The sequence below is a fragment of the Sturnus vulgaris genome, chromosome 27 (assembly GCF_052056855.1).
Source record: "Sturnus vulgaris isolate bStuVul1 chromosome 27, bStuVul1.hap1, whole genome shotgun sequence".
In the NCBI taxonomy this organism is placed as follows: Eukaryota; Metazoa; Chordata; class Aves; order Passeriformes; family Sturnidae; genus Sturnus; species Sturnus vulgaris.
In genome coordinates this window covers 4,929,551-4,957,168 of record NC_142269.1, presented here as the reverse complement: position 1 = coordinate 4,957,168, position 27,618 = coordinate 4,929,551, and the positions used below count along the sequence as shown (strand labels likewise).

The window sequence follows — 27,618 nt, the reverse complement described above, 5'->3', positions numbered from 1 at the left end:
CCACCGGGAGAGACCCGGACCTACCGGGAGAGAATTGGACCCACCGGGAGAGAGCCGGACCCACCGGGAGAGAGCCGGACCCACCGGGAGAGAGCCGGACCCACCGGGACAGAACAGGACCCACCGAGAGACCCGGACCCACTGGAGATCGCGGGATGGACTGGGAGAGACCCGGACCCACTGGAGACCCCCTGAGCCACTGGACACCCCTCGAGCCACCACATCCACCGGGAGACCCGGACCCACCGGGAGAACCGGACCCACCAAAGACCCCCCCGAGCTACCACAGCCACCAGGAGAATCGTCCAGGGTGCCCAGAGCAGCTGTGGCTGCCCCATCACTGGCAGTGTCCCAGGCCAGGTTGGACGGGCCTTGGAGCACCCTGGGATAGTGGAAGGTGTCCCTGCCTGTGGGAGGGGGCAGGATGAGTGTTAAGGTTCCTTGCACCCCAAACTATTCCATGAGTCCATGGTTTTATGAACACAGCTGTCCCTGTGGGACAGTACTGCCAGGAGTGCAGCAGGATGCAGGAGCTGCAGATGCCACTGGGATCAACCCACGATTAACCTTGTGTGTTTTTTCTTCCCTGTATCATCTCCCAGGAAAATTTCTGAATCTCTCAGAGCTGTGTGCTGTGTCACTGTGGGGCCAGGGGAGCAGTTGGTGCCCTGCAATATTTTCCATAAGGGTCTAAAAGCTCAGTTTGGTGCTCAGATGTGCTCGTGCCTCCCAAGCAGATGCTGTTCCCACTTCCCTTTCTCACCACAGCTGCAGGGAGCAGGTGATGCCCAGGGAATCCACAAAAAATATTCCTGGCTGCAGTTGGCAGCTTCTCCTTCCAACACAGCCTCACACCAGTGAGGCTCATCCCAGTGCCCCTATCAGCGGCCACCGAGCACAATTCCCATTCCTCCAAACCTTGAACAACACAGTGGCAAAACCCAGCTGGAAACCAGGCAGGACAAACACATTTTTCATTGCTCTGGCACTTCCTGAGGGTCTCGGGGCCCTTTGGAGACGGGAACCAAGCTCCCAGTGTGTGTCACAGAGGGAGAGGAACGAGCCCAAGGTGATGCTCGGGCTGTGAGCAGAGCCCGGAGCCGGGCAGTTGTTTCCAATGTCACAACAAGCTCGTTCCCGGTCCCGATTTGCTGGCACAGCCCGTGGCACTGGAATTCGCAGAGCTGGAGGAAGCAGCACTGCAGCACTCGGGTATGGAAATGAGCCGATAAATAGAGCATGACCCGGCTGCGGAGCACGGGAAGGGCACTGCAGCGATCGGCTCCTGGAGAAAGTCTGGGAGCTGATCCCTTCCTCGTGCCGAGCCCTAACAGCGTGGGTGATCCCCGGGGAGAGGCAGAGGGAGCACGAGTGCTAACTCATAAACACGCAGGAAAACAGCAAAACCAGGGGCAAACCGTCCTGCTCTTGTAAATTCTTTTTGGTTTGTTCTGCTTTCCCACGGCACATTTTTGTAATGAGAAAAGTCCTGAAAATTCCTAGTGGCAAAATAAAAATGAAAGAGGTCGGCGTGTCACTCCTGGCACTGGGTCGGGCTCATCCCTGTGTTCAGGATCCAGCCCCGGCAGTATTTCTTTCACCTGAGAGCTCCTCGGAGGAGGATGCCGGTGTTACCTGGCGGAAATGGGATGCTGCCGAGGCAGGGATCCCCAAAATCCTCTGCAGTAGTGGCACTGGCCTCAGCTTTCCCAACCCACCTGCCTCCGTGGTTTGCCTGGAGCTGCAAATCTTCCTCTGCCCTAATCTGTTGAAGCTGTAACCCCGAGGGATGTCTGAGAGCGACAGCCAGAGCAGCCGTGGAAGTGCGAGTGATCTGCTCGCCGCTTTTCTCGCTACAGAACAGCTCGGCTGCCCCCCGGGAGGATCCTCACAGCTCCATTAGCGTCCATTAGCAGCTTCCTCTCCTTTGCCTGCAGTGAGTGTGGTCCTGTGAAAGTTGTCATCCTGGTGGTCCCGGGGGCTGGAGCTCACGGCGCGGGGCCAGCGCAGCTCAGCAGCCCCGGACCTGCCCCGGCTCCGGGCAGGAAGGAACCGCGGGGGCCTCGGCTCCTTCCTTTTCCTGCGGCCTCGGACAATAGCAGGGCAAGGGCTGGAAAGAGACGAAGCAATGGATTCCCCAATGCAAAGTTTTAATAAAGAGTTTTAAGACAGAGGCACTTTTTCTTTTTTTTTTTTTTTTTTTTTTCCTGTCCCGTGGAGGGGTTTCAGGATGTTGATTCTTTGCTGTGAGCTGTCCCTGCTATCAGGTTATTAGGAGTTGTTATTATTATGGATAAAGTGGGCAAGGATGGTGAGATAGGTGAGGATCACTCAGTGCTGGAGGGCTGCCAGGGGCTATGAGTGGGACAGGGAAATGCTGAGGGCTGCAGGGACAGGCACATGCACGTTTCCATCTCACAATGGCTCAGCCCCACTGAAATCTGTAGCAGCCTTTGAGGGACTGGGGATTAAGCACTCTCCCAGCAGCTGTTCCCAGATTTTCCCATGCCATGGCCTTACCATCCCAGTCAGAGAGCCCTTTGCATCCCTGAGCAAAGAGCAAAGGCTGGAAAGGAAGAACTCAGGGCCGTGTGGGACAGGAATGGATGGACTCGTGTGGGAGAGCTTTGGGGCTTTGGGCAGGACAAAGCTGCCCCTTCACTGGGAAGTGGCCCAGCCTGGAGGCCAGGGGGGATCCAGGTGCCCTTGCCACCCTGCGGCCCTGGCAGCAGCCGGGCCAGGGCGCTGCGGGCTGGGCTGAGGGCGGGGAAAGCGGCACTTTGGCCCCACCGTGCCCGCACTGCGGCTGCAAACAGCCTCCATAAATACCAAAATGCTTTCAGCGTGACAAGTGTCAGCAGCTGTGAGTCAGCCCTTGGCACTGGCTGCAGTCACCAACCATGCTCCCATTGTCTGGGGTCCCCTGGAATGTGAGCCCACAGCAGCCCTGCCGCTGCTCCCCTGGGCTGCAGGCACGGGGGAAGCAGCACCTTGTGATTCCCGATGCGGTGATGCCCAAGCTACAGGGATCCGAGGAAGAGGCCACTTCCCAAAAAGCACTGGAGCACTTTGTGCACGGCCAGTATGGGATTCAGGGCAGAAAAAAATCCTGAGAGTTTGTCCCAAGCTCTTCTCCCAGGAAAAATCTGGGAACAGCTGCTGGGAGAGTGCTTGATCCTCAGTCCCTCAAAGGCTGCTACAGATTTCAGTGGGGCTGAGCCATTGTGAGATGGAAACGTGCATGTGCCTGTCCCTGCAGAGCTCAGAGAGGGAGCTGCACCCCTCAGTGCTTCCCTGTCCCACTCACAGCCCCTGGCAGCCCTCCAGCATCCTCACCATCCTTGCCCATTTTATCCCAGTAAACCCAGAATAATCAGCCTATTCTTCTCCAGCCCTTTGTTGCTGCACCCATCCGGAGGCCCTCAGTACACCTTGGCTTTACCTCTCCCCTTCCTGCCCTCTCTGCTCATTCCTCCTCACTCCTGCTATTAGCAGTAAGAGCTGTAATTAACGTTCTGGCTGTGCCCTGAATTCTCTCCCTTCCCTCCTCGCAGGGTTTACGGTTTTTCCGTTGAACAAATATGGGAGCAATTCCCCTGAATTGCCAATCCCTATCAGTGCTGGCGTGGGGCACCGCAGCTAGAGCAAACAGAGCTGATTGTCGAGGGGAAGAGTGAGTGTGGAAAGCAATTGTTCTCCTTGAGTTCACCTTGATAACAGAGACGCCAGCTCCAAGACAAGAGCTGTTTCATGATTCCATGCCCTGGGGTTGCAGGAGTCTCACTCCTGAAAAAGGAAAAAACTGGTGGCATTAGTGAAAAACGCAGTTCAGAGGTGGGAAGGAGAGTCCAGGCAGCATGAGAAGGGCTGGGCTTCATTTCCTTTTCTTCTTCTGCCACCCTGAAACCTCCAGAAACTGTTCTACCCTGGAGAACTTTACCAGGATTATTTGTTTGGAAGCTGTCAGCAGCTATAGTTCAGAGGTTAATGTCTCTCCCATTGCCATGCTGTCAGGGTGTGCAGAAATGCTCCTGCTGAGAGGTCACTGGAGCGCAAACAAGGACAGGTGTGACGGCTCCATCTCATCCCCACCTGTGCACCTGCGCCGTGAGCCCAGCTGCCAGCAGGATTTGGGGCCAGCACGCCAGGTTTCTATACAGCAGGAACAGCTCAACCTTGCAGTGATGGGAAACAAACCCCTAAGGATCTCACTCTGCAGAGGAGAAGCCTCTGTATCTGTGGATGCACACAAGCACAAACACCTCCAGGATTTCTCCTCCTGGATTTCTCCACTAAGACAGCCCCTCCTTGCTGAGGAGCTCTGGAGGCTTCTCCCAGCACACAGCTCCCCTGGGACAGCCGGTGATCAGCCAGTCTGAGCCAGCTGATGGATTTAATGATGAAACTGCTGCTGGCTTACTGAGTTAGACGAGTCCTGCTGCCCAGCAGCTCAGCCTGGGAGTGACTAGGACAGTCTCCTCCAAAAATCCCTGGGATTTAGTGCTGATAGTTACTGGAATGGCTCCAAGTGTGGGGTTTTTTCAGGCAGCATCTCCACAGCCCTGTGTGACTGATCATGTACAGGAGTGTGGAAGTGCTCGCTGATCCATGGCTAACGTGCTCTTTGGAGGTGTCTGAGGTGTTCTGGCTCTGGCTGGCTGGGAGCAGAGCCTGAGGCAGTGCCTGGAGATCAAAGGATGGAGAAACAGCTCCCAGAGGCTCAACCACAGCAGCAGGAGTGCTGCTGCTCCCCTGGAAACACACTGTCACACTTCCCACCTGGATGGCCCCAGCGCCTGTGCCTTCACACCACGCTGTCCTTGTGGAGCTGGTGAGGGGCTGGAGCAGGCACTGGGAAGATCCCCTGGTTCCTGAGAGCCCCAGTTTGCAGAGCCCCCTCAAACAACCCAGCTGAGGGTCCCTGGGGGCTCTGCTGGCAGAGGTGCCTCCAGGGGGACTGTGGTGACTCTCTGCAAGGGGATGGTGTCACTTGGCACAGGCTGAAATATGTCTGTGGTGGGCAGCCAGGAGGCTTCGTGATTCATTCACTGCCTGACATTCGGTGTGGAATGGCTCATGGCTGGATCCGGGGTGGATCCTGGAAGCCTCATTCCAAGGAAAGTTTTGGACAATGACGTCCCAGCTTCTGACGGTGGATGATGCCATGTGGGACGACCTGTGCTGCCTTTTCCTGCCTTCCCACATCTGAAGGGAGGCAGGTACTCCCCATGTGAGGTTTCCTCACTGGAAATGATCCATCAAAAGCTGCTGCAGGAAAAGGGCTTGCTGCTAAGGAAAGAAGAGCTCGGTGTCTAACTCTTTGAGGTTCTGAGTGCAAAATGCACCTGCAGATACAGGCTGTGGAGAGCTGCCCTGTGCTCCTTTGCTTGCTTTAAACCTCTGGGAAACACCCCAGAGAAATCCAAGGTGTTCATCCTGGAGGACAGTTCCTCAGGACAGTTACGTGCTGAGCATCAATATCCTAGGGGCAGGGAGCCTCGACATACCAGTTTTCTTTTGGGCTTGTCTGTAGCTCTTTGGCACACGGTCAACTACCAGTGTCACCCAGCACTCTCCAAAAGAGGGGTTTTCTCCGTGCCCCACCTCCACAGCCAGGTAACTCCTGCAGGAACCACCTGGTGCCCTCCCCTCGGCTCTACCCGTGCAGGGCAGCAGCAGAGCCCCATCCTGTGTCCTTGACGTCAGTGGTTTTCCCCTCGCAGCTCCCGGCGTGTGCAGGCACAGACCTGGAGCTGTGCTCATCCCTGCCCACGCCCCTGGCACGTTCCGGGCCAGCACCGCTGCTCTTCCATTGCCTCCTGCACAGACACAGCCGCCAGCCCCACCGCAGGGCAGCGACACACGGAGCTTTCCCTGTCCTTTCCCTGGCTCCCCACTAGCTCTGAGGTCACCGATGGTTCCAAGCATGATGTGACTTTCCTGGAGCCTTGCACTTTCAGACTTTGTGAAAACCACAACTGTGAGGTCTAGAAAACAAAAGGTCCTTTCTCACTGAGAGAAGGCTGATTAACACCCCCTCAGGGGAACCAAAGGGCCTCGTCACCCTTCTGAGTAAATATGTTTTGTTATTCCATGAAAAGGGTGACTCACCTGGCGAGGAAGGCGTGAGGTCCCTGCAGCCAAACGTGGCTGTTACAGGAGCCCCGAGGGAGCAGGGCCCAGGGAGGTGTGAGGGGCTGTCCCTGCCCCAGCAACATCCTCTGCTCGGGTCCCCAAATGCCGAGGAGCTCAACCCCCCCAGCGCTGAATGCCTCGGGTTCTGCACAGCCGAGCAATGCTGGACACGCTGCCCAGCAGCTCCCACACCAGAGGAAGGGGCTGGTTTGGCTGGGGAAATCTGGGGGTGTTTGGGCATGGCAACGGGTTCCAGACCTTGGGGCTGTTTGGGATCTTCTCTCCTGCCCTGTGTCACTGGTTGAGTACAAGGCAGGTCAGGAACCCTCAGAGGGTTTCTTGGGACCTGCTGTGCTTGTACCAGCTGTGCCATCAATCCCCGGAATGCCACAGCCCTTTGTGGCTTTTTCAGCCAGGTATTGAAGCACTTAACAAGTTTTCTTCATTTTTGAAGGCCCCAGAGGAAGGAGAAACGCTGGAGGAGTGTGGAGAGGAGGAGGAAGGAGGAAGATAGAAGCAGTCTGCTTTCTGCACAGATTTACTGCTCACTTCCCATGACACTTCTGAAGTGCTGGACGTGCTGTCACTTCATTTCACCTATGTCAGACTTGTGGAAGGTTTTCCTTCACAGAGCCAGTAGCAGGAGAGAGTTGGTGTCAGTGGCAACTCAGGACACGGGGCAGAGCAGCTGCTTGGGCCAACTTAGGCGTTTTATTTGTTCTTTTTTTAGCTGTTGGGTTAATACTTTGTCCTTTACGAGCATGTCCTGGGTAGGGCCATGCCTGGAGAAATCTGCTCTGCACAGACAGGTCGGGTTTAGCCAAGGAAAGAAGAGGCACAGGAGGTACCTTCAGAGGGATCACAAAAAATTCTGCCAAGGCCACTGCAGGGTGGGGATTCCCACATTGAGGAAGGACCTGGAGAACAATCCTTTGTTCCTGCCCTTCTGCATGGCCCCAGCATTTCAGGTCCAAAGCCTCCCACCTTGCCCGCCCCCATCCTGAGCCCCTGGAGCTCCGTGGATCACCTCCCCTCACGCAGGAACCAAGCCCTCAGCTCCAAGCAGAGGTGACAAAGAGAGGGATGTTTCATCCTTTTCTCCTCGTTTGCACAGGTGCATTCCAGGGAAGCACTCCCAAGTCTTATTCATAACCAATATTTGTTCCTCTGAAAATGTTCTTTTATGTTGGGTCCCTCGTCAGTGTCTGGGAGTTTATTTTGCTCAAATCCCAGAAACAAGGAACCACACACGTTTGCAACCCTGCAGGAGGGACTCCGTGGCTCTCTGCCTCTCTTGCTCTTCCTCCAGCCTGTCCTGTGGCCACTCCAGTTTTCCTTGGCCATCTCCAGCTGTGAGCAGAGTGCTGTCCCCTAGTCAGTGTCTCACTCCTCCTCATTTTGCTCTGCTTTCTCCTGGGAACAGAAATGTGGCATTAACTTGCTGCTGACCACCCCATCCCATCCGTGCTCCCATGGTCTTGCCCACCTGCACACCTATATCACTATTTACAAAGTTTAGGATTGTGTTGTTTGTTAATAATGTTTAGGGCCTTCAGGCTGGGAAAATCCAGGATGATGCAGAGGCATGTTCCTGGTGGGATTTTCACTGCAGGGGAAGTTCACCTGCACAGGTGAACTGACTGGCATGTGGTTCTCACAGGCATTGCTGCTTCAATCCAAAACCTCTGCAGTAAATTCAGTGTAACCTGGGTTCTAATTGAGGTAACAGAGCCTCGAGGTAAGATTTTTAGACCTGTGTGACACAGATTGAGGGGCAGGGCAGAACGTCCTGCTGCATGGACAACCCTCCCTGCACTCCATTAATTCTTCCCCGCTGATCTTCCGTGGATACAGAGAGCACAAAGAAAATGTAACAGCTTGACCAAAGATAAACTGAACTCCTTGGCCTCACTGCAGAACCAGCAACATCAAAACCAAAGGTAAATTATGTTTTTTTTCTGAGAGGTCTTGCGATATCCCTGCATTTGCTTCAGCACTGGGGAGGAGTTTGACAGCCCTGCTACAAACAAACCATTTTCTATAGCAGCTGCTCCCCCAGGCCATCTCATCATGCCTTGCACAACACAGACAGAAAAGCAGAAAGAAAAGACAGAAAAGCAATGTTACAGCAGAACAAGAATTGCATTTTGGCTTCCGAAGTGCCAATAGCAGGAACATCCCACTGCCTTGACAGAGAATTGCATCACTCCAGGACACAGAAGCCTCTTCACCCTGGGCCAACACTGGATGTGAACACACAGCAAACAGCTTTGCACTGATTTCTGGGCTGCTGAGCATGTTGATGTCAGCAGAAGGTGACAGTGGAAGGTGACAGTGGAGGTGTCAGCACCTTCCTTTGGGGAGGTCACTCTGGCTCCACAGGTGAGTCCCATCCAATCCTCACCTCTGTGAGCCAGGTGCTGGCTGGAGCTGGGCATGGTGTGGCACAGCACAGGGTGACTTTGGGGTGGTTTTTCCAAAGGAGGTGCTTAGCCCTGAACACATTTATCCTGCTGAGCTTCCCAGGGCTGTGAACAGAGTCAAAGCCTGTGTGTGCTCAGAGCTGGCTGCAAGCAACAGGACCAGAGCATGGAGCCACCTTTCTGCTGCCAAAACCTTCCTCTTCCCCCAGCCTTGGTGCATCCCTGTCCTGTATAACCACCCGAGCACCCCAGGACAAAGAAGATTCCCAGCTTGAGGGACCCAACCCAATGTTACTCCCCTTTGGCTTCCTCCAGCTGGAGTCAGGCTGATGTGTGTGTGATACTGAACATCCTCCAGGTTAGAAATTCCATCTGTCAAGGACCTCATCCAGGTGAATTTTACCAGCCAGGAAAAGGAAAACTGCCAGGAAATCACTCCCACTGCAATCCCACAGCCATCACAGATGGAAAGGGGCTGTGCTGGCCATATCAAACTGTTTGCCCAGGGATGTAAGGACAGGAAAAAACAATGGCTGGTAATAAATGAAACGTTGGAAAGATTGTAAAGTGAGATGAAGGAATTTAAGGCAGGGAGTTTATATGGCCTATTTCCTGATAAAATCAGACGTTTCAAAGTGTCCCTTCACAGTGTGGCAACACTGCAGTGAGCCCAAGGCATTTATGGGCAGCAGAATAAGCAGTTTCCTTGAAAAAGGGTATTTCAGAGACATGGTTTTAAAGGTTGCTCCATGGCTCTGTGCCCACTGACACTGGAAGAAACCCTTGAGCCAAAATGTACAGAATCCAGAAGGATGCTTGGGGGTTATTTATTACTCCCTGCTCCCCATGTGGGAATGCTGAGTGCAGCAGTCAGGCCTGGCTGCTCGGGGCTGGACACTGCAAACACTGGTTTGAGACATGGTTACCTCTCAGTATGTTTTTTTCAATCTTCTCCCTGTAATATACCAGGGATAACACTCCAGTGATGACAGCGTGGGCAGACCCTTGGATGGCGACAGATGCCCTTTAACCAGACTGGTGATAATGTCTTTCCCTTTGAACCAATCTAAATCCTCAAGGCAGCACCTTGGCCACGAGGCAGTGACACAGGACAGGCTGTCCTCTCGTCTACTGCTCCTCCCAGAAATGTCTCTGGTGCCTGCGGCACTCAGGAGGAGCTGGTACCTCTGGAAAGAAGCAGGAGGAACTCAACTCCGGTGCTCCAGCTGGAGAGGAGTCAGTGCTTGTTGTTCACTCCTCATTTATTGTCACAGCTGACAGCCGGGACTCGGACAGGCTGAAGCACAGTCCCCATCAGTCCTGCCCCATTGACAGCGCCAGGGCTGAGGGCTGGGCTGGGGCTGCTGCTGCCCGGGGGATGCAGGGGCAGGCACAGTCCTTGGCAGCGGGAGCATCGACTCCTCACTGCCCCAAGCAGGTGACCTCGCTGTGCTCCAGCTGAAAGCCGTCCCTGGCTGGAGGGGCTCTGTGCCTCCAGGCCTCCCGTGCCGGGTGCTCCGGGGGCACCTGGCCCCTCGCCAGCCCCGGCTCCCACCCCAAACCCCGCGTCTGGGTCTTTCTTCCCTCTTGCACCACACCTGCGGGGCACGGAGGGGCGGCGAGGCTCGGCCCAGGTGGGAGGGACCGCGCTCCCGTTAAATCCAAGCTCCCAGAGAAGCCGGTCCTTGCACAGACCCACCCTTGTGGTTTATGAGCTCCAGGTGCTGGAGGTGCTGCAGTGGAGCCGTGCTGGAGTGGGGACGAGCCGCTGCAGCCCAGGTACCTCCGAGTGCTGATTCCAGGGCCATCTCTGCCTTTGCCGTGCCTCTTCCAAGTCCTTTTATTCTTTCAGTTCTCATGCTAATGCTGCGTGCAGTTTGTACCAGTTCTTCCCTTCCATTCTCCTCTTGCTGCTGCTTTGCATTTAGCTGGAGATTATTCTTATGCCTTAGGAGGAATCTGCTGCAGGGATCTCAAATAAGCCAAGACCTGGTTGTTCCTGCCCCAGCAGTGCTGCTGGTAGGCAGAAACTGAGCGGTGGTGATCCAGGGTGGGGAAGGCTGCTGGATAATGCTGGGAGCAGTAGTATGGAATTATGCATATGGCTCTAGCTGGGGTTCTGAGGTTTTCTCAGTAGTCCATGGGGTTTATGACATGAGCAATCACCTTTCTCTTATCCTTTTGAAGCTTATTTAAGATTTCCAGTGGTGTTTGTTGTCTGTGCATGTGTCCAAGTGCGTGTTTCCTCCACTGCCTCAAGCGAGCTCAGCTGAGGTGAAGTGGCTGGGATTGTGTGTTCCAGTGCATGATCCAGTGTCTCTTTCCTCCCTGTGGGAGGCTGTGGTGTGGGAATTGTGGGGAGCTCAAGGCAATAAAAGTGCCACGTGGGAGCAGAAGTGTCAGTGGTTGGGGCAGAGGTTTGTGTGGGGCTCAGAGTTACTCAGGGTGTTGTGGTACCACTGAACCTTCTTAAGCCACAGACAGCCAGGAAGGTCAAAGCCCTGGGAATGGGGTCAGTAACAGAAACGCTGTGAAACCAAAATCAAGTTCTGGGCTTCCATCCTTAAGTCAGAGGAGAAGAATTATCAGGAGAATGGCACAGAAGCTGTGCAGCCAGGGCTCCAGATGGGAGCACTCAGATCTGCTGCAGGTGTAGGTAGATGCATTGGGAGGAAAATGGAGTCTGAGGAGGGCAGGAAAAGAATCTAGTCCCACCTCTACTGCTTGGACCCAAGGGAAAAGCCTGAAGCATGTTTCGGTGCTTCATGAGGTTTCCAGGCCTGGGTGCAGCGCTGTGCACTGCAGGGGATGTGCCCAGGCCAGCACAGATGTTCAGGGCCCTTCTGGAACACCTGCAGTGTGCAGAGCCCCCCATGCAGCAGCTGCCATCCTCTCCCTCCCCCTGGCACCCCTGAAATGCAGGGAAATAGCCTCTGATGCTGCCTAGTGAGTCCCACAAGGGCTGGAGGGAGATGTTCCCATGGTCTCAGAGTAGAAACATCCTGGCTGGTGCTCCGAGGAGCTCGTTAGTGTCTGTTCCTGTAACTCATCTCAAACATTCTTAGGATTTGCTAATTTAGCCTATTTTTAGACAGGCACCCTCTAAAGACACTGTTGTCCCTGAGCCTCCCATGTCAACTGCTCACCCACAAAGAGGGGAGGGGAAACTTCTGCTGTGCTGGGACCTCTCTTGGAAACAAGGACCAGGCTCTGAGGCTCTGCTCTTGTACCCAGAGCAGCTCTTGCCGGAGGGGAAAGAGCTGTCCCGGGAGAGGAAAAGGCTGTAAGGCAGTGGGAGGGGGAGCTGCTGGAGCAGAGATTTCAACATTCCTAATAACCCGCCTCCTCCAAAAGCCTGGAGACCCTTCCAGAAGTCCAAAATGTTGCTAAACAAGCAGCTCTTTGGGAGGGGGGTCCGCAGGGGGGTCACTGGGGGTGGGTGGCTCCTGCTGTGGATGCTCTCGGATTGCACTGGAGGGTTTTTTCGCTGCCCCACCAAAACATCCTGCTCTGGCACTGCTCATGCGGGTGCTGCCCCAGCGTGTGGCTCCAGGGGCTGGTCAGATACCAAGATGCTGTCTGAGATTTCATAAACGCTTCTTTTTCTTGCTGCAGAGATTTCTAATTGCTGAGCGAGGGAGGAGGCTCTGACAGACTCCCCTTCTCCCCCGGCGTGGGAGGGCAGCCCCTCCTCGGGCACCAGGTGCTAGAACCCCCGGAGCTGGGCTATATTAATATCTGCCATGTGATACCGTGGCTCTCCCTGCTCTGCAGGGAAAACACAGCATAACCATGGGAACTTTCTTCCTCAACCCCCTCAGCACGCCCCTCTAATCCAGGCAAATCGCCCGCAGCCCTCGCAGTGATTAAACTGTGTATAATGAGCTCTGGAAATCCTGGGTGTCCCAGCAGTTCCCTCTGCCCTTCCTGGCGAGGGGATGTGTAACAGGCTTGTCATCGGGAGGCTCCCAGGGCTCACGTTGCAAGGAAAAACAACCAGACTTGGCAGCTGGCTGAGCTGTTTTGGGGTCTGCGCAGACAGGGAGCGAGGCCGTGTCCCGGCTCGTATGTCTGAGCTGCAAATAACCGCGCTGGGACACCCAGCGTGCAGCTGCCGGCGCTGCTGCGGGGCAGCGCTGCCCTTACCCTGCCCGAGCGGTGCCAGGGCAGATTCAGCGCGGGGCTGGGGGGTCCCTGAGCTCCCGCAGCCGAAGCGGGAGGGACTTTGCTCCGTGTGGATCGCCGGGCTCGGCCCTTGTGGCGTCGCGGGGCTGAGCCGTGCCCGGCGGGTTTGGGAAGGGCGTGCGGTTATCGAGCGAGCCGGGGTGTGCCGGCACAGCCCTGGCTCCAGGGCACCCTGCTTCTCCCAGCCGCGCCCAGCAGCGCCTTGCAGCCCTCCGAAGCCAGCTCCCCGCCTCCTGCCCCACCTGGGTGCTCCAGTGCCAGCTCTGACATCCCGAGCTCAGCTCCTGTTCCTACCCTGCCAAGCTGGGCTTGAGCAGAGCTGGGGTTACCGGGCCGAGCTGCAGCTCCAGCACCACAACCTGGGGCTCCTGGTACAGCAGCCAGGTCCCTCGCTGAGGACATTCCTAAGAGTGTCCATCTGCATGTGAAATCTGTGACTTGTCTCCTTCAGCTTAGGGAGAGTTGTGTTCCACAGCCTGTTTCCAGTAGCAGAAACTCTGCAATTTCCAGTCTAGGTGTGTTTGTGCCAGCTTATTTCCATCTCCTTCTGTTCTAGCCTTGACTTAGCTGAGACAGAGTTCCTTCCCTGGAATTTCCATACAGCCAGTCGATCTCCCAGCCCTGGCTGATCCAGCCTGTCCAGGCATGGCTGCAGTGCTGGGGTTCCCTCTGCCAGGGCTGCCCTGATTCTGTCCCAGAGCTCACTCTGCTGCTGCCACAGAGCCCAGGTATGGCTCATGGCACGGTGTGGATGTGTGATACAGGTTCCTGCCTGTGCCTGGCCTCTCTTCCCTGCCCAGGGGACACAGCCAGACCGTGCCCAGCCCTTGCTGGCCTGTGCATGGGACATTGCCATTCCCAGTGGTTCTGGGGAGGTCCTGATGTCTGTGGGCAGCATTTGCCTGTCCATGGCTGTGCCAGCCATCCTGTGATTCACCTCCTTCACCTCAGCCCTTCTCCAAGCACAAGAGCCTTGCAGCCGAGGCTCAAAATTTCTGTGAAGAGCCTGGGAGACCTCTCACTTCAACCCAGAGAAGGGAAGGGAGGAGAAATGGGGTTTGGAGGCTAATTCTGGCAGCATCACACATGAGAAAGATCAAAAACTCAGGGCAGGAGTACAAGAAAGGAGGGAAGCTGTTGCGTGCATGCTCCTGGAAGCCCCGACAGCCCTGGTTCATGCATCCTGCACGTTATTTCTGTACCTACTTAAATTAAAACCAGCCTTGTCTTGTGGATGCTGACTGGAGCCAGGCAGTTCTTCTCCCCAGGGGAGAATCCAATTTTCACTCCATCTCGCTTGTGTTTTTGACCTGGAATGACTCTTCTTTTTATATTTAACAAACGCTCCCTCCGAGCCTTGTACCACACTGCACTTCTCACGCAGAGCTGGCAGTGCTGTGGTACACAGTGCCCCAAGGCAGGAGACCTTGGGTGGTTTCCCCAGGTGGGCATCTGCTTACCTGGGCTCTGACCACCCCCCAGCAGAGCTGTGCTGTCACTCAACTGGAGGTGACACGAACTTCTGGACAGAGCCTTGGCATGGCCAGCTCAGCTGCTGTGGGAAAAAGGGGGCTGGGTCTCGGCCTGCTCCTGCATCCACTGTGCCCTGGGGCTGGGGTCTGGAAATGCCAAGGAAGAGCCAGGTGCTGGTGCTGGCCATGGCACAGCCAGGGGGGAGGGCAGCCAGAGGAGGGACTCCACTGCCTGCAGCCCCTCACCCACTTATCCCCCAATTTCTGGCAGATTCCTTCACAGCCAGTTCTCCATAGGGATAACTGGCTCCAGACTCAGTCCATCTCCTCTGGGAACTGGGGCAGACCTGGCTCCAACAGCACAGCCCCAAATTCCCAGAGGTTCCCACCTCTAGGAATAATTAGCAACAATTCAGAGGTGCCTTGGACCTGTCTAATTCAGGCTCCAGAGGTGTTTCCCTTCCTGCAGCACAGCCCTGCTCCCAAGCCATTCCTATGCCAGTCCTGTAACTAAAACCTCTCAGAGGCTCAGGAGACACGGCGGGGGCTGGGCTGACAGGAAGGTAAATGGGGTTGAGGTATTTATTCACTCCTGCAGCTCTCTGTGCTCTCGGAAGCCCTGGAGAGGGATTTTTACCTGCTGGGACTCGCCCGGGGCCGAGTGCTGACAGCAGCAGCAGACAGCAGCGATGTTTTGCCTCTAATTCCCTACACTTCATGATCCCAGGGTATTCCGGGTGTCTCCCTAGCAAGATATGGGGCTTTTCCGGGGTTATATAACTCACCCAGAGCACAGCTGCTCTGTTTTGAGCCACCCTCCGTCGCTGTTCTCGACACCTGGTGGGGCAATTAGTCACTGATTACCGTCAGTGACGCAGGGCACCAGCCCAGCTCCTGCCCGCACCCACGGGGCTCAGGGACTGCCTGCCTTGGGGCAACGTGCCTCGTTCCTAATCCTGTGACTCCATCGTTAATCAGCCCAGGATAAGAGAGTAAATAAGTTGGAGATGGATGCAGGACAGGACAAATATTTTATGAAGTGTACCCCTCTGTGTGCACCCTCTGTTTGTGAGTGTCACACAGCACATCTGCACAGGGTATGGAGAGGGAGCCCTGAGCTGTGGCATTAACTGCTATCAGCAAACCCTCTGGATCTCTGGATACCCCGTGCTCCCCAGCAGAGCTGCCTTCCCCAGGGACCAGAGAGGATGGTGTAGTGCTGACACGGGGAATGTGCTGGGCCTGGGTGTCCCCAGCACGGGGATGCTGGGCTTGGCTGTCACAGTGGGTATGGAGGGGGATGGAGTCATTGCCCTCATCCCAAGCCACAGGAGAGAAGGTCCCTCTGTGTTGCTGAGGGACCTTACTAAGCAGGGGGGGAGCAGCAGCTGGGGCAACCCCATTTGACTGGTGATGCAGCAGGACAACTTCCCACCTCCAAACAGCATCCCAAGACCCTTTTTCCCAGACCCCTGAGGGAAGCTGACCTCATTCCACAGGTGTTTATAATGGAGAATAGAAAAATACTTTCTGCCTAAAGCAAACCCAGGGAGTATCCAAAATATATCTGCAGACAGATTGCTTGAGCAGCACCATGACTGAGGCAGCAGCCACGTCCACAGGCTTCCAGACTTGTGTTGTACCAGGAAACGAAAATCCTGGATTAGCTGTACACCCACTTGCAGGACACTGCCCTGGCAGGCAGCTCCAGCTCTCTGCCCTGCAGGGCTCCAGGCTTGCTGGATGCCCTTGGATGGCTCCCCGGGGATCAGGGTCCCATGGGAAGGCTGTTAGAGCCTTCATTTTGTTCTTAATCCAGAAAATTAGCAAATAAAAGCAGGATTTCATTTTAGGCCTTTGAATCCTGAAAAGCTGTTGCCAATGAGTGTTTAATGTGCTTGCCCGCTGTGGCACTGGGAGCTGGAGGGGGTGGAAAAGCAGGACGGGGTGACTTGTTTTCATATGAGCTGAATTCCAGCTTTCACTCCAAATCCCCGTTTTTATAGACTTTTCCGCTGAAGTCTGCTCCTGCCCGGGGCATGCCTGTGTAACCGCTCCTCTCTGCATTCCTCAGATTCTTATTCCGCTGGAGACTGGATTGAAGACGGGGTCTGAGATCCCTGGTGGAGGAAGGAGGCGAGGAGGAGGAGAAGGAGGAGGTTTCCCTTGGCCTCTTAAGCTGTGAAACCGGAAAACCAAACCATGTCACAGGTCATAGAATCCCACGTGCTGCGTGTTGGACAGACTGTGTGTATTTCCTCACCGGAGGAAAGCAAGAGCCTGCACCCGGGGGGGTACCCGGGCTGCTCCACGCTGCCAGGAAAGTACATCTACTACTCCACAGAGGCCTGGACTGACCCCCCCTCCATGGTGCACCCCAAGGCTCGCCTGCTCCCCAGCGGGAGAGCACACGGACCCCAGCCCGTGTCAGAGCATGTGGCTGCTCACACGCAGGGGAAGGGCCAGCAGAATTCCTCCCTGGAGAGACGCCCTGCCCCGTGCCAGCTGAAGGAGGAGGAGAACGCCAGCGTGGACCCTGAGGCTCAGCCCATGTCTCCCTCCCTGGATGTAACCATAGAGACTCTCAACCAGATGATTCTGGAAATCGATCCGACTTTCCAGCCGCTGCCCTGCAGGCCAGTGAAGGATGCAGCCCCTCCTGCTGCTCAGGGTGACACGGTGGCCACCAAGAAGCAGGAGCTGGAGGCAATAGGTGAGGCAAGGGCAGCGCTCGGGCTGTGGAGCTGGTGAAGCTCCTGTTGGTGAAAAACCTCTGCCAGAGCCTGGGGCAGAGGGGTCAGGCACTCTCCTGTCCCCTGGACCCACACAAGGTCCTGTGCTCCTGAGGAGGCTGGAAATGGGCATCAGGGACATTCCCCACTGTCCCCAGGGGGATCAACATGGGAAACTGTTTCCTGACATCAGGGTTCCATATTAAGGAGCAGACAGGCTGTGTATCCAAGCTCTACCTAACTCCAGTGCTTTCATGGCCCTGATCTGATCACTCTTGACATGTCTCATGTCCAGACAGCTCAAAGGGGTCCCAAAGGGAACAGGGAAAACAGCCTTTAGGTTCTACCTGATGTTCATTTCCTTGTGTTTGAAGAAAACAATTCTCATTACAAATGGGACTGGCAGCTCTTGGAAAACTTCTAATCCCAGTTGTCACCACCAGTGACTGGCCCTGGGCTCTGGGTGCCCAGTGACGACCCTTTTCCCCTCAAGGGCAGCAGAACCTTTCCCAGGGTCACACTTGACCTGTGGGAGCACATGGATTTGCAGCCAGATTTCCAGAGCCCTGGGCTAAGGTATCGAGTGTTGCACAACCATCCCATTTAAGTGTTCCCAACTCTTTTGCCAGGGAAATTCTTTTTGCAGGGCTTGTGCACTCCCCGGGCAGCATACCTGGCATAGGCAAGGCACCAGCAGCACATACCAGCCCTGTTTCTGCTCACGAGTGCCTTATGTGAACCCTTGAGCAACTCTTCCCTGTCATCCCTGCAACCCAAGTTCTGATTTGTGAGCTGCTACTGATCCAAGTATTCCTGCCTGGGTTCTCCTGCTCATTTTAGATGTTCAACACCCTGTGCACGGGGCAGCCCCAGCACATGGGGAGCTGACACTGCTGACAGGACAGGTCTAGGGTGGTTCAGGTGCCTCAGGTCTCCCTGCTTCCCAAAAGCCTTATTGCCTGTCCCTGTCTTCACACACAGAAATACCCTGACAGTCAGTCCCCAGGCTTCTTTCCACACAAGGTCACATGTGAGGATGGTAAAGACAAAAAAATTTCAATTTTCCCTGAGCCCTCATGCAAGCATGAGGATGGTGGGGCTGGAGAAGGATGAGGTGGGTGTGAAGGTCCTGGTGCTGCAGTAAGGCAGCAACAGGAGCCAGGCAATTCCAGAGCAGACAGTGTCCCTGCTTCCTGCTGGGATGGACAGGGTGGCCTTGCAGATAAAATACTGTGGCAAAGTGCAGATTAAGCTCTGGCTGCTCAGTGTCTGACCTACTCCACTGCCCCACTCCGTGCACTGCTGGAGCCCCAAGCAGCCCCACAGGTAACGTGTGAGTGGTCTGGAGAATTTGGCTCCAGTTGTGGAACTGAACATCTGGAAAGCTGGCCACGAATTCAATGGGAATACCTCACTTTAGCTTTCATTTTCTTTCAACAGCTCTTGGTTTTTTACACAAACTTGCTCCCATAGGGCAGCGTCCCTGTTCACTCACCTCCTCCTGCTCCAGCCCTGCAACCTGCTGTGAGGGTGACAGGGACTGATGGTGCCCAAGAGAGGCAAAAGGGGCCTGTTCTTGTCTTGTCTAGTGGAGGAAGCCTCAAACACGGCACTCGACCCTGATGGATTCCTTCCAACTCAGCATAGTCTGTGATTCTTTGAAATGCTGCAGCAACAGGAGGCGTGTTCATGAGAGGCACGATTCCCTCTGGATCCGTCTAGTTCCTAGAGGAGAAAGGAGATCTCAGATCTCGGCTTGCGTGACATCTGGGCTCCTTGTTTGTGGCCCTTTTGCCACTCCTTGATGCTGGAAAACTTGCCAAGGTCTTGAGCAAATATTTGAGGTTTAACCACAGGTGATAAGAGGAGCAAAGGCAGAGAAGTAGGAGGTAAAAGGCCTCATGAGCCTGCTGCACTGTCAGTTCTTTAAAGGGCAATTAAAATCCCCGTTTCTTTCTCCTTTTGGGGAGATGTTGTCAGAAAGCATCGGGCCAGCTCTCTGCAAGGGTTTGTGCACTGGTACCAGGACACAGAGCTACCCCGAGGCTGGGCACTGGAGGAGCTGCTGCTGGCAGTGAGGCTGTGGAGGGGCAAGGCTCTGGCTCTGTCCTGCTGTGATCCAGCTGTGTGTGTCCCCTCGGGGAGCCAACGCTTCTGGCTCACCCAGCACCTCCTTGGTGCTCATGGCTGGCCATGTTTATCCGGTCTTGTGCTGGGATTGGCACAGAGAAGGGGCTCAGGGAGTAACTCCTGTACAGCTCTGAGCTTTTCCTGCTCATCCAGCTCCATGCCCCAGAGCTCAGGTTGTTGCTTGCAGTAGCCAGGGCCAGCAGCTCCCGCACAGCAGGTCCATCAGGACCTGTCACACTCTGGGCAGGGAGCTCAGGGCTGTCAGAGCAGTTTGTCTTTGCTGCAGCAAAAAGGATTTTCCCTCTCTGAGAAACATCTTTGAGAAGGGGAACTTTCCTGAACTCCATGGCAGGGCAAGAACCAGGTGCTGAAAGCAAAGCTGGGCAGGTCCAGACTGGAATGGAGGTGCACACCTCTGGCTCTGGAGTGATTAACCACCAGAGCAGCTTCCCTGGGATGTGATGAATCTGCCATGGCTGCAAGCACTCAAATCAAGTCTGAGTGTCTCTTGCTAAAAGGCCTCTTCCCCAGCTCAGCCAGAAATGCTGGGTTTGTCCAAGGTAGGACATGCATCAGGCACCCCTGGTGAGGTTCCACTGAGGGATTTGGACAGGAAATGCTCTGTCAGGTGTGTTCCCATGTCGCTAATGGCAAGAGGAGGGGCTGGCTCTGAGCACAAAGGGAAGAGAAGGAAGAATCCCACAGCAGGACACAGGCACAGAGACTGCCTTGCAAGTTCTCTAGAGACGTTTGTGCCGTGTGGGAGAAAGGAGGAGGGAGCAGCCAGCCCCTGCCCGGATCTGTGCTTGCTGCCAGCATGGCTGGTCCTGTAGTGGACACCAAGAGTGTTGTAACTGCCCCTGTCCCTCGTGGATTTCCTCTGCCTCACTGCCTCAGTGTGGATGGAAGCCCAGCTGTGCCTGGGGCCAGGTGACATCCCCCTGTTCCTCTGCCCACGGTGTGCAGGGCCACCCTCCGAACCTGACGTCACCCCGGGGGGAGCAGCCAGGTGTTTTTCTCTTGAGTCAGGTACAAACAGAGCAGCTGCTGGAAGGAACACCCTCTTCTGGCTGCAGGTCTCGGCAGGTCCTGGCTGGGTAATGCTGGTGAGGGGGGGTCTGAGCAGCCAGACGTGACCGCACGTAACCCCCTTCCCTGGGAGCCTGCCAGCACCGGGGGGGTCACCTCACCTTGGGATCTCTGAGGAATCTGCCCTCACAGGGTCTCAACGAAATGTAGTGCTGGACCCCCAGCCCTGCAGAGAGGGAGCCAAAATTCACAGCAGGAAGAGCAGGCATATGTTCTTTGAGCTTTGCTGAAGAGCCCAGCTTGCACACCATATCCTTCATGACCTCCTCTCTCTCTCTGCAGACATCAAGTACATAGAGCTGACACCGGGCAGAGCCACGGGGCCCGACCTGCCACAGGGCTCCCCGAGCCCTTCGGGCACCCCCTTCTCCAGGTCCCCCCAGGCCAACACCTTCCTGTCCCAAAAAGGGGCACTCGGAGGCAAATACAGCACCAGTGACAGCGTGGTTTTCTCGAGCCCACCTGGACCCTCAAGTCCCCAGTTGGCTGCCCTGAGCTGTAGCAAAGCATCCGAGAGCACCAGCGCACCCTGGCAGTGCCTGGCAGGACACACGGACACAGCCTCCTGCAGCCCCGGGGCCCTCAGCACCTCCCCAGGTGCTGACAACCTGCTGAAGCCCGTGCAGGTGTTGAGGGGCCAGCAGAGGGGCAGCTGGGTGTCCCAGCTCTCCACGAGCCCTGGCTCTGACACCAGCTACATCCTGGGCAGGTAAATGCCACCTGTGCCTGGTGCAAGGGGCACAGGGCAGTACCCCAAGTCCCTCATTCCGTGGGCTGGGAGGTGATGCCCTGCAGGGTTGGTGCAGTCGCTGGGATGGTCTCTGTGTGTGAACAGCCCCTGATCTCTGCTCTGTCTCCCTCCTGCAGCAGCACCCACTCGCTCCACAACGAGGACTCAGATGCTTCAGCCGCCGCCTCCCCATCCACCGCCAGCTCCCTGGGCAGCCCCTGCTCCCCTTCCTCTGGTATCGTGTCTCACTCCAGGGAAGCTTTTGCCCAGAACCCCCCAGAGCCCCGGGCAGGCAGCTCCCCCAGCGCCGGCACCTCCCTGGTCCAGAAGGGCCAGGCCAGCAGCTGCCCCCCCTCCATCCTTACCGACGTCCCGGTGCTGCTGGTGAACGGGTGCCTGGAGCAAGGAGATGGACCCTCCGGGCTGGCCAAAGCCCCCCCCAGCTCCGCCACGCAGCCCCCCCTGGCCAGCTGCAGCCCAGCCTCCAGGCTCGGTGTCCTGCACAACGCGCTGTCAGCGCCTGCACTCAGCTGCTTCTCGGACAGTGAGTCACGGGGCAGGGTGGGGAGGAGCTGCAGACCCCAAAAGCTGCTGAGAAAGGGGGAGCAAACCCCATTTCCCCTCTGCTTTAGCTGTGGATTATAGACACAAAGGATGAGAGGTCCTTGCTGTGTCTTCCCATGGTCCAGGTGGTCTCCAGCTTGAGGCTGGTGACCCTGGATTAGCCACAGCTTTCTGCTCGCCGGTGTCCTGGGGCATGGGCTCAGCAACCAGGAATGCTGTGCACCCTCCAGGAGATGCAGATGCACCTATTTATAGTACCTGAGAATGAGAAACATCATTCTGTCCTGTCCTGCCTGTTTGCAGGCCCACACCGGGTTGGGAGGAGGGGTTGGGGTTCCCGTTTGCTCTGAGGACACCAAAAGGTACCAGGGTTCACAAGGTCCCCCATTCAAGGGCAAACACTGGGGCTATTGTTCTCTGGAGGAGATGAGCAGAGGCAGCTCTCGGGGCAGAGGGTTTTAATTGGGATCCTTATGGGAATAGCAAGAGCGTGGGTGGGTCAGATCCTGGTGTAAATCCCATGGTCCAGTGGATTGTGCAGGGCTGGGCAGGCTGGCACTGCCAGGGGATTCCATGTGACCCTCTCTGCACTACATCACAGCCTGCCAAGAGAGATAATTACATGGGAATGAACTATTCTGAGGAATGGGGAGGAAAGGATTCAAAAGGATTGAAAAAACTTCAGCCCTGGCCAGCCTGAGAGAGAAATGTCTTTGCTGGGCTCTGCCATCCCTGGAGGTCCTTCAGGTTCCTGCTGGCCCTGACATCCTGTGATCCCTTGCAGGTCCCCTGAAGGCTGGGCAGCCCACCATGAAGTTTGTGATGGACACATCCAAATACTGGTTCAAGCCAAGCATCAGCAGGGACCGAGGTGAGGCAGAAAAGGCTCCACGGGTGTGAGTTCTGGCCTGTCCCTGGAGTTCTCCAGTGTCCCTGTGGGGACTCAGTGGGGGCAAATCAAAGCCTACTGGGGGCTGTTGGGTGTGGAGGGACCCTCTCACAGGTTGAGAGGGGCAGCTCAGAAACGAGGGCTGTGCCACAGCTCCTCTGTGTCCTCCAAGTCCAGCAAAGCTTCTCCTCCCTGTCACACAGCATGGCCTGGGCAGGGGCTGAGTGTCCTGGGGACTGCAGGGACCTGTGGGACCAAGCCAGGGCCCTGCAGGGACACTGCAGTTGGTGCCACACAAGGGGTGTTCATGTCCTTGGCACATGCTCCAGAGCTTTTCCTGCTGCTGCCAAGGAGTGACTCCCTGCAGAGCAGCAGGACACAGTTTGGGCAGGTCCCACCTGCTGAGTTTTGCTGAGCCCTCCCCCGTGCTCTGACAGCAATCCAGCTGCTGAAGGACAAGGAGCCAGGCACGTTCCTCGTCAGGGACAGCACCTCATACCGGGGCTCCTTTGGACTGGCCATGAAGGTTCCTGGCTCTCCATCCAGCAGCCAGACAGGTATGGGGGGAAAAAAACAGGGGGGGTTGCATCAAAGGTTTAACTGGAACTGCTCAAACTAAAGCCAGATGAGAAGCCACAGGACTCTGGTGTGTGGGAGGTGCTGGCAGCGCGTCTGTGGGTGCCTGTTCCACTTCTCAGGGGCTGGCACGGTGATGGTGGCACAAAGCAGCTCCAGTGGTGCCCTGGGACAGGACTCGGGTGGGCAGGGGTGACACAGTGTCAGTGGGGCTGGTGCTGATTATGGTGCTTCTTGCAGGCGAGGAGAGCAGTGACCTCGTCCGGCACTTCCTCATCGAGTCCTCCACCAAAGGGGTTCACCTGAAAGGTGCCAGCGAGGAGCTGTATTTTGGTAAGGATGATGCTGCTGCCCACAGCAGCCTGGTAGCCCCAGGAGCTGCTCCCAAAGCCCCTGGAAGCACCAGCCAGGACCAGGTGAATGTGTTGCACACCTGGAACCCCCCAGCCCCAGGTCCTGCCTGCACTTCCCTGACAGTGAGACCGTGGTAGAAGCTCCAAAACAGGAACATGAGCTCTCTGGGACACTGTTGCAGGATGGAGATGTGTGGGTGGGGGGTTCCAGGCAGCAGCCCCCCGCCAACTCACAGTTCTGGTTGCAGGGAGCCTCTCTGCCTTTGTCTACCAGCACTCCATCACCCCTCTGGCACTGCCCTGCAAGCTCAGCATCCCCACCCGAGGTAGGTGAGGGGACAGGAGGGATGCTCTGGGGAGGTGGGCGCGGTCCTGCTGTGGGGAGGGGTCTGAGCCCCTCCAGGTGCCTGTGAGGGGTTGCTCCCTTGGCTGCAGGTAGAGCAGGGGCCTGCAGAGCTGACCTGGGGACAGGACAGCCTCTCCCTTCTGCTGGGGATAGGGAGAGGGCGAGAGAAGTAGGAGGTAAACAGAGCACGGAGAGGGAAATTAAGGACAATTAAGTTAATGACTGCTCTAAATCCCTGCAATTAGAGTGGTCCTGGGCCTTTGAACCTCTTGTGAGATAAGGGACGGCCAAAGAGGTGACCAGCTGAGCCCAGCCTGTGGCATCACTGCTCCTGCTTGTCCTTTGTGCAGATCTCGCTGATGGAGAGGACAGCCCTGACTGCGCTCCCGAATCCGCACTGTCCCTGGCCAGGAGAACTGCAGGTGAGGACAGGAGCCGGCTGCTGGCTCTGGGGACAGCCCAGCTGACAAGAGCTGGAGCCCTGGGCACGCTGTGACAGCAGCAGATCACACCTGTGCAGTGGTGGGCACTGGTGTGACATCCCCCTCCAGCTTCCCTATGGGGCTGGAGATCTCTGCAGGATTTCTGCAGATTTTTCTCTGGGCTGCAAGGGAACCTGATATTTTTAAGAAAAGGAGAATTTGGGTCCTCAGGATGCTTGAACACACAACTCTTGAGGTCATGAGGGTGATAAAAGACCCTTGGGTTCCAGTTTTAAAGAGTTCCTGATTTTTAAGCCTCTCTCCTGATGGGTTTTAATGGGGGTGGAACAGCTGGAGCCTTAGGAGAGGGATGGGCAGTCAGGGGCTGGAGAATTTGCTGAGGGAGCTTATGGGGCACATGTGGGAATGACAGAGCAGGATGGGGAAGGGTCTGTGCACCTCAGCCTGGGTGGGCTCCAGGTAAGAGCAAAGAATGAAGGGCAGGAGACCACACGGACGGGTCACAGCGCAGGCTGGGGAGCTGGGGACTGCTTTGTTTTGCTGGAAATTCTGAAAAATCAGTTGGCAAGCTGGAAAGTTTAGTTTGACCCAGAACAGCCCTTTAAACAGCTCAATCAGCCTGAAATGTCATGTTTTAGGTTGGCCTTCAGCCCTTCGTTGGCTTGGGGTTTTTCTGCTTTTCATTAAAGGAAATATGTAATAAACAGAAAAAAAACCCCAGCAAATGTGACATTTAGAAACGGGAAATTAAATACTTTGACTTTTACAATAATTAGTACAAAGAATTAAAGTAAACCAAACTAAATTAGTGAAGAATTTCTGAGTCACCAAATCTTTTAATTTTTGTCAAAACAAACCTGACCCGGGACCGTGTGAGGGATCTGCAGGATGACCCCTGGGACCCAGCCCTGGGTCTGGCCCGTGTCACATCCGTGCTGAGCCGGGCCCTGTGCTGTCCTTGCAGTGTGCAACGTCCTCTACCTCAACTCGGTGAACGTGGAGACGCTGACAGGAGCCCCAGCCATCCTGAAAGGCATCTCCTGCACCCTGGAGCTGGAGACGCTGCCCACCCCCATCCTGGTGCACTTCAGGGTGACAGAGCAGGGCGTCACACTGACTGATGTCCAGAGGAAGTAAGAACCCAGGATGGGCCAAGGGGGGGTTCATGGAGAGGCAGCTCCCTCCTCACCTCCCAGCCTCGGGAAAGCTGTCCCTGGTTGGACAAACCCATGTCACGATCCAGGGATGGACTTGACCCCTTAACAAGGGGTGCTGTGTTTGGTGGCATCGCAGGGGTGGGATGCAGGAACCAGCTGCACCCAGGGCTGGGATTTTGAGATACCCTGAGACCCTCGGTCTTCCATAAGGGCTTGAATCTGCAAATTCTTGTCCTTGCCCAGGCCCTTCCCTTTCCTAACAATTCCCTCTCCTCTTCCAGGGTGTTTTTCAGGCGACACTACCCCTTGGCTGCCATCAGGTTCTGTGGGATGGACCCTGAGAACAGAAAGTGAGTTTTGGGCAGCTCTGCCTGTCAGAGCCACCTGCTGTGCTCCCTTCCCTGTGGTTCCCAGTGCCTCTGCACCACTTCAAATCCCAAATTCCATAAAACTGCCCTGGGCACACTGTGCTGGGGGTGGATCTAAACATAACCCTTGGCTTTGCAGCTGATGGAATGAGTTAAACATCAGCCTTTGAGCAACTGCAATTCTGTTCTTCCCCCAGGTGGCAGAAGTACTGCAAGTCCTCCAGGTAAGAGCAGGGACCTCCCGCACGGAGTGGGGGGCTGGAATCTGGGGGAATGATGTTGCCTTGGGGAAGTGGCTGCATTGCAGAGCAGCAAAGAATGAGCTTAAAAATGAGGAGGGGATGTGGTAGAAGTTACCATGGTGGCAGGATGAGGCGTGGGACTGATGGGTGAAGCTCTGGAGGGGGTTGCTCTGTAGGTTTGGATGAGAGGTTTGGCTGAGCCCAATTCTCCACATCCCCTTGTGCAGAACCCCCCGTCCAAATCCCACAGCCTTCCCAGGGACTTGTGCTGGGCTCAGGAAGTGAGTTTATATCTGGCTCTACCTTGTGCTCAAGAAGCTTTTCACAGCTGGGGAAGCCTTGCCAAAAATGCTCCTCCCGGCTGCTTGGCTTCCAAGGAAACGTGATTGGGGAGCGGGCCAAGGTGGAATTGCTGGAACTGGGATTTGGCTTTGTGGCTGGGCTGGTTTCAGCCTATTCCTTCAGATTCCTGGATGCAAACTGAATAAGCCTCTTTTCTTTCTCAAAGAATCTTTGGGTTCGTGGCCAAAAGCCAGACAGACTCGGAGAACCTGTGTCACCTGTTTGCAGAGTACGACACCGTGCAGCCAGTGTCCCTTGTCATCGACCTGCTCCGCCAGCTCCTGCCCAGCCCATAGGGACAGAATCCTGGGACCAGCTCAGGGCCAGCAGCTGCCCACACACTGCTGAGCTTCTCCTGCTCCCCTTCTCCTGCTTCTGGGTTGCATTGGCAACAGCATGTATTTAGACTTTTTTGTTAAGCACCATCACATCAGGAGTCTCAGCTAAAGACGTTCAGCTCTGGGATGAGATGCTCCTCCGAGCCTCTCCGTGGGGCACTGGCTGCCCTGGGGAAAGGACCAGAGCTGCCCAGGAGGGACAGCTCTGCTCTCTATGGGACCACTGTCCCTCAGCTGGACCATCTGCTCTGAAGGACCACAGTGTTCTGGCCGGGGTGTCTATCAGCCGTGAAGTCCCCTGTTCTTGGGGTGTCTGGGCTGGGGGAGATCATTGAGCTGAGCTGAGCTCCCACCACTGGGGACACAGCCCTGATGCCCCAGTGCTGCGAGAGGAAATGTCTGGGGGAGGAATCACCCCCTGAGCAGCACAAAGAGGCAGCTTTGCAAATCAAAGTGTATAAAATTACTAAGTCCTGCTGGAAACCTGCTTCCCCCAAGGAGCAAGCAGCATCCACAGGCAGGAATGACGAAGCAGCGCATTTTTCCTGGTGCTGGGAAATTCTCCTGCCCTTTTACGCAGCGCGGGGTTGCGGGCGGGCTCGACCTCCCAGCATTGCGGAGAGCTGGGAAATAAATGGTGACATTTTCATGACAGTGAAACATCGGGTTTTTGGAAATGACTTGCCTGAATTTGGGCCGGATTCTCAGATGACGTAAATTGGCAGGGCCTCGAGGAAGATGGTGCTGCAATGATCAGCAGCAGCTGAAGGGTCAGTTCGTGCTGTAGCTCAGAGCAGAAAGTGGCTCTGAGGACACCACGCTCTTCTCTACCTTGGTTCTCAATTGGTGGCTCTGTGTTGGTTTAATTTTGTCCCTGTGTTAACAAACCCTCTCGGGGTGTTCTCAATAAAGCAATAGAACATTTATCCTGCCACAGGCACCACAGGGATGGCAGCAATGGAGACACTCACTCTGATCCTGAACAGATGCACCCATGGCAGAGTCCCTCTGCTCCAGCCAGGCTGTGGAGCAGGTCCAGCTGCAGCCACTCTTGGCAATGACCAAACCAGATACTGGAGTCATTGCGGGGGGAGCAGTGTCTCC

At 55.8% G+C, this 27,618-nt stretch overlaps 1 protein-coding gene and 1 long non-coding RNA gene across 2 annotated transcripts; one reads left to right on the top strand and one right to left on the bottom strand.

Moving 5' to 3' along the window:
• Window positions 1-16,071: 16,071 nt before the first annotated feature.
• On the bottom strand, window positions 16,072-21,390 carry LOC148221081 (uncharacterized). The gene is made up of 3 exons (XR_015808593.1): window positions 21,262-21,390; window positions 18,443-18,672; window positions 16,072-16,394 (listed from the first exon to the last, which is right to left on the bottom strand). It is a non-coding gene; the product is annotated as an uncharacterized LOC148221081 (long non-coding RNA).
• Window positions 16,418-27,429, top strand: TNS4 (tensin 4). The gene is made up of 12 exons (XM_014885471.2): window positions 16,418-16,928; window positions 20,449-20,875; window positions 21,034-21,440; window positions 22,245-22,331; window positions 22,787-22,906; window positions 23,166-23,258; window positions 23,527-23,604; window positions 23,975-24,046; window positions 25,032-25,200; window positions 25,506-25,574; window positions 25,790-25,816; window positions 26,343-27,429. The coding sequence occupies exons 1-12, from the start codon at window positions 16,418-16,420 to the stop codon at window positions 26,470-26,472; spliced, it is 2,190 nt and encodes a 729-aa protein (XP_014740957.2). The 3' UTR covers window positions 26,473-27,429.
• Window positions 27,430-27,618: the final 189 nt, after the last annotated feature.

Bases quoted from the DNA above. Each gene is read 5' to 3' on its own strand.
- TNS4 (XM_014885471.2), top strand. From the start codon at position 16,418: ATGTCACAGGTCATAGAATCCCACGTGCTGCGTGTTGGACAGACTGTG. The intron at 22,907-23,165 runs GTATGGGGGGAA...TGCTTCTTGCAG, and splicing joins TCCATCCAGCAGCCAGACAG to GCGAGGAGAGCAGTGACCTC. The intron at 25,817-26,342 runs GTAAGAGCAGGG...TCTTTCTCAAAG, and splicing joins AAGTACTGCAAGTCCTCCAG to AATCTTTGGGTTCGTGGCCA.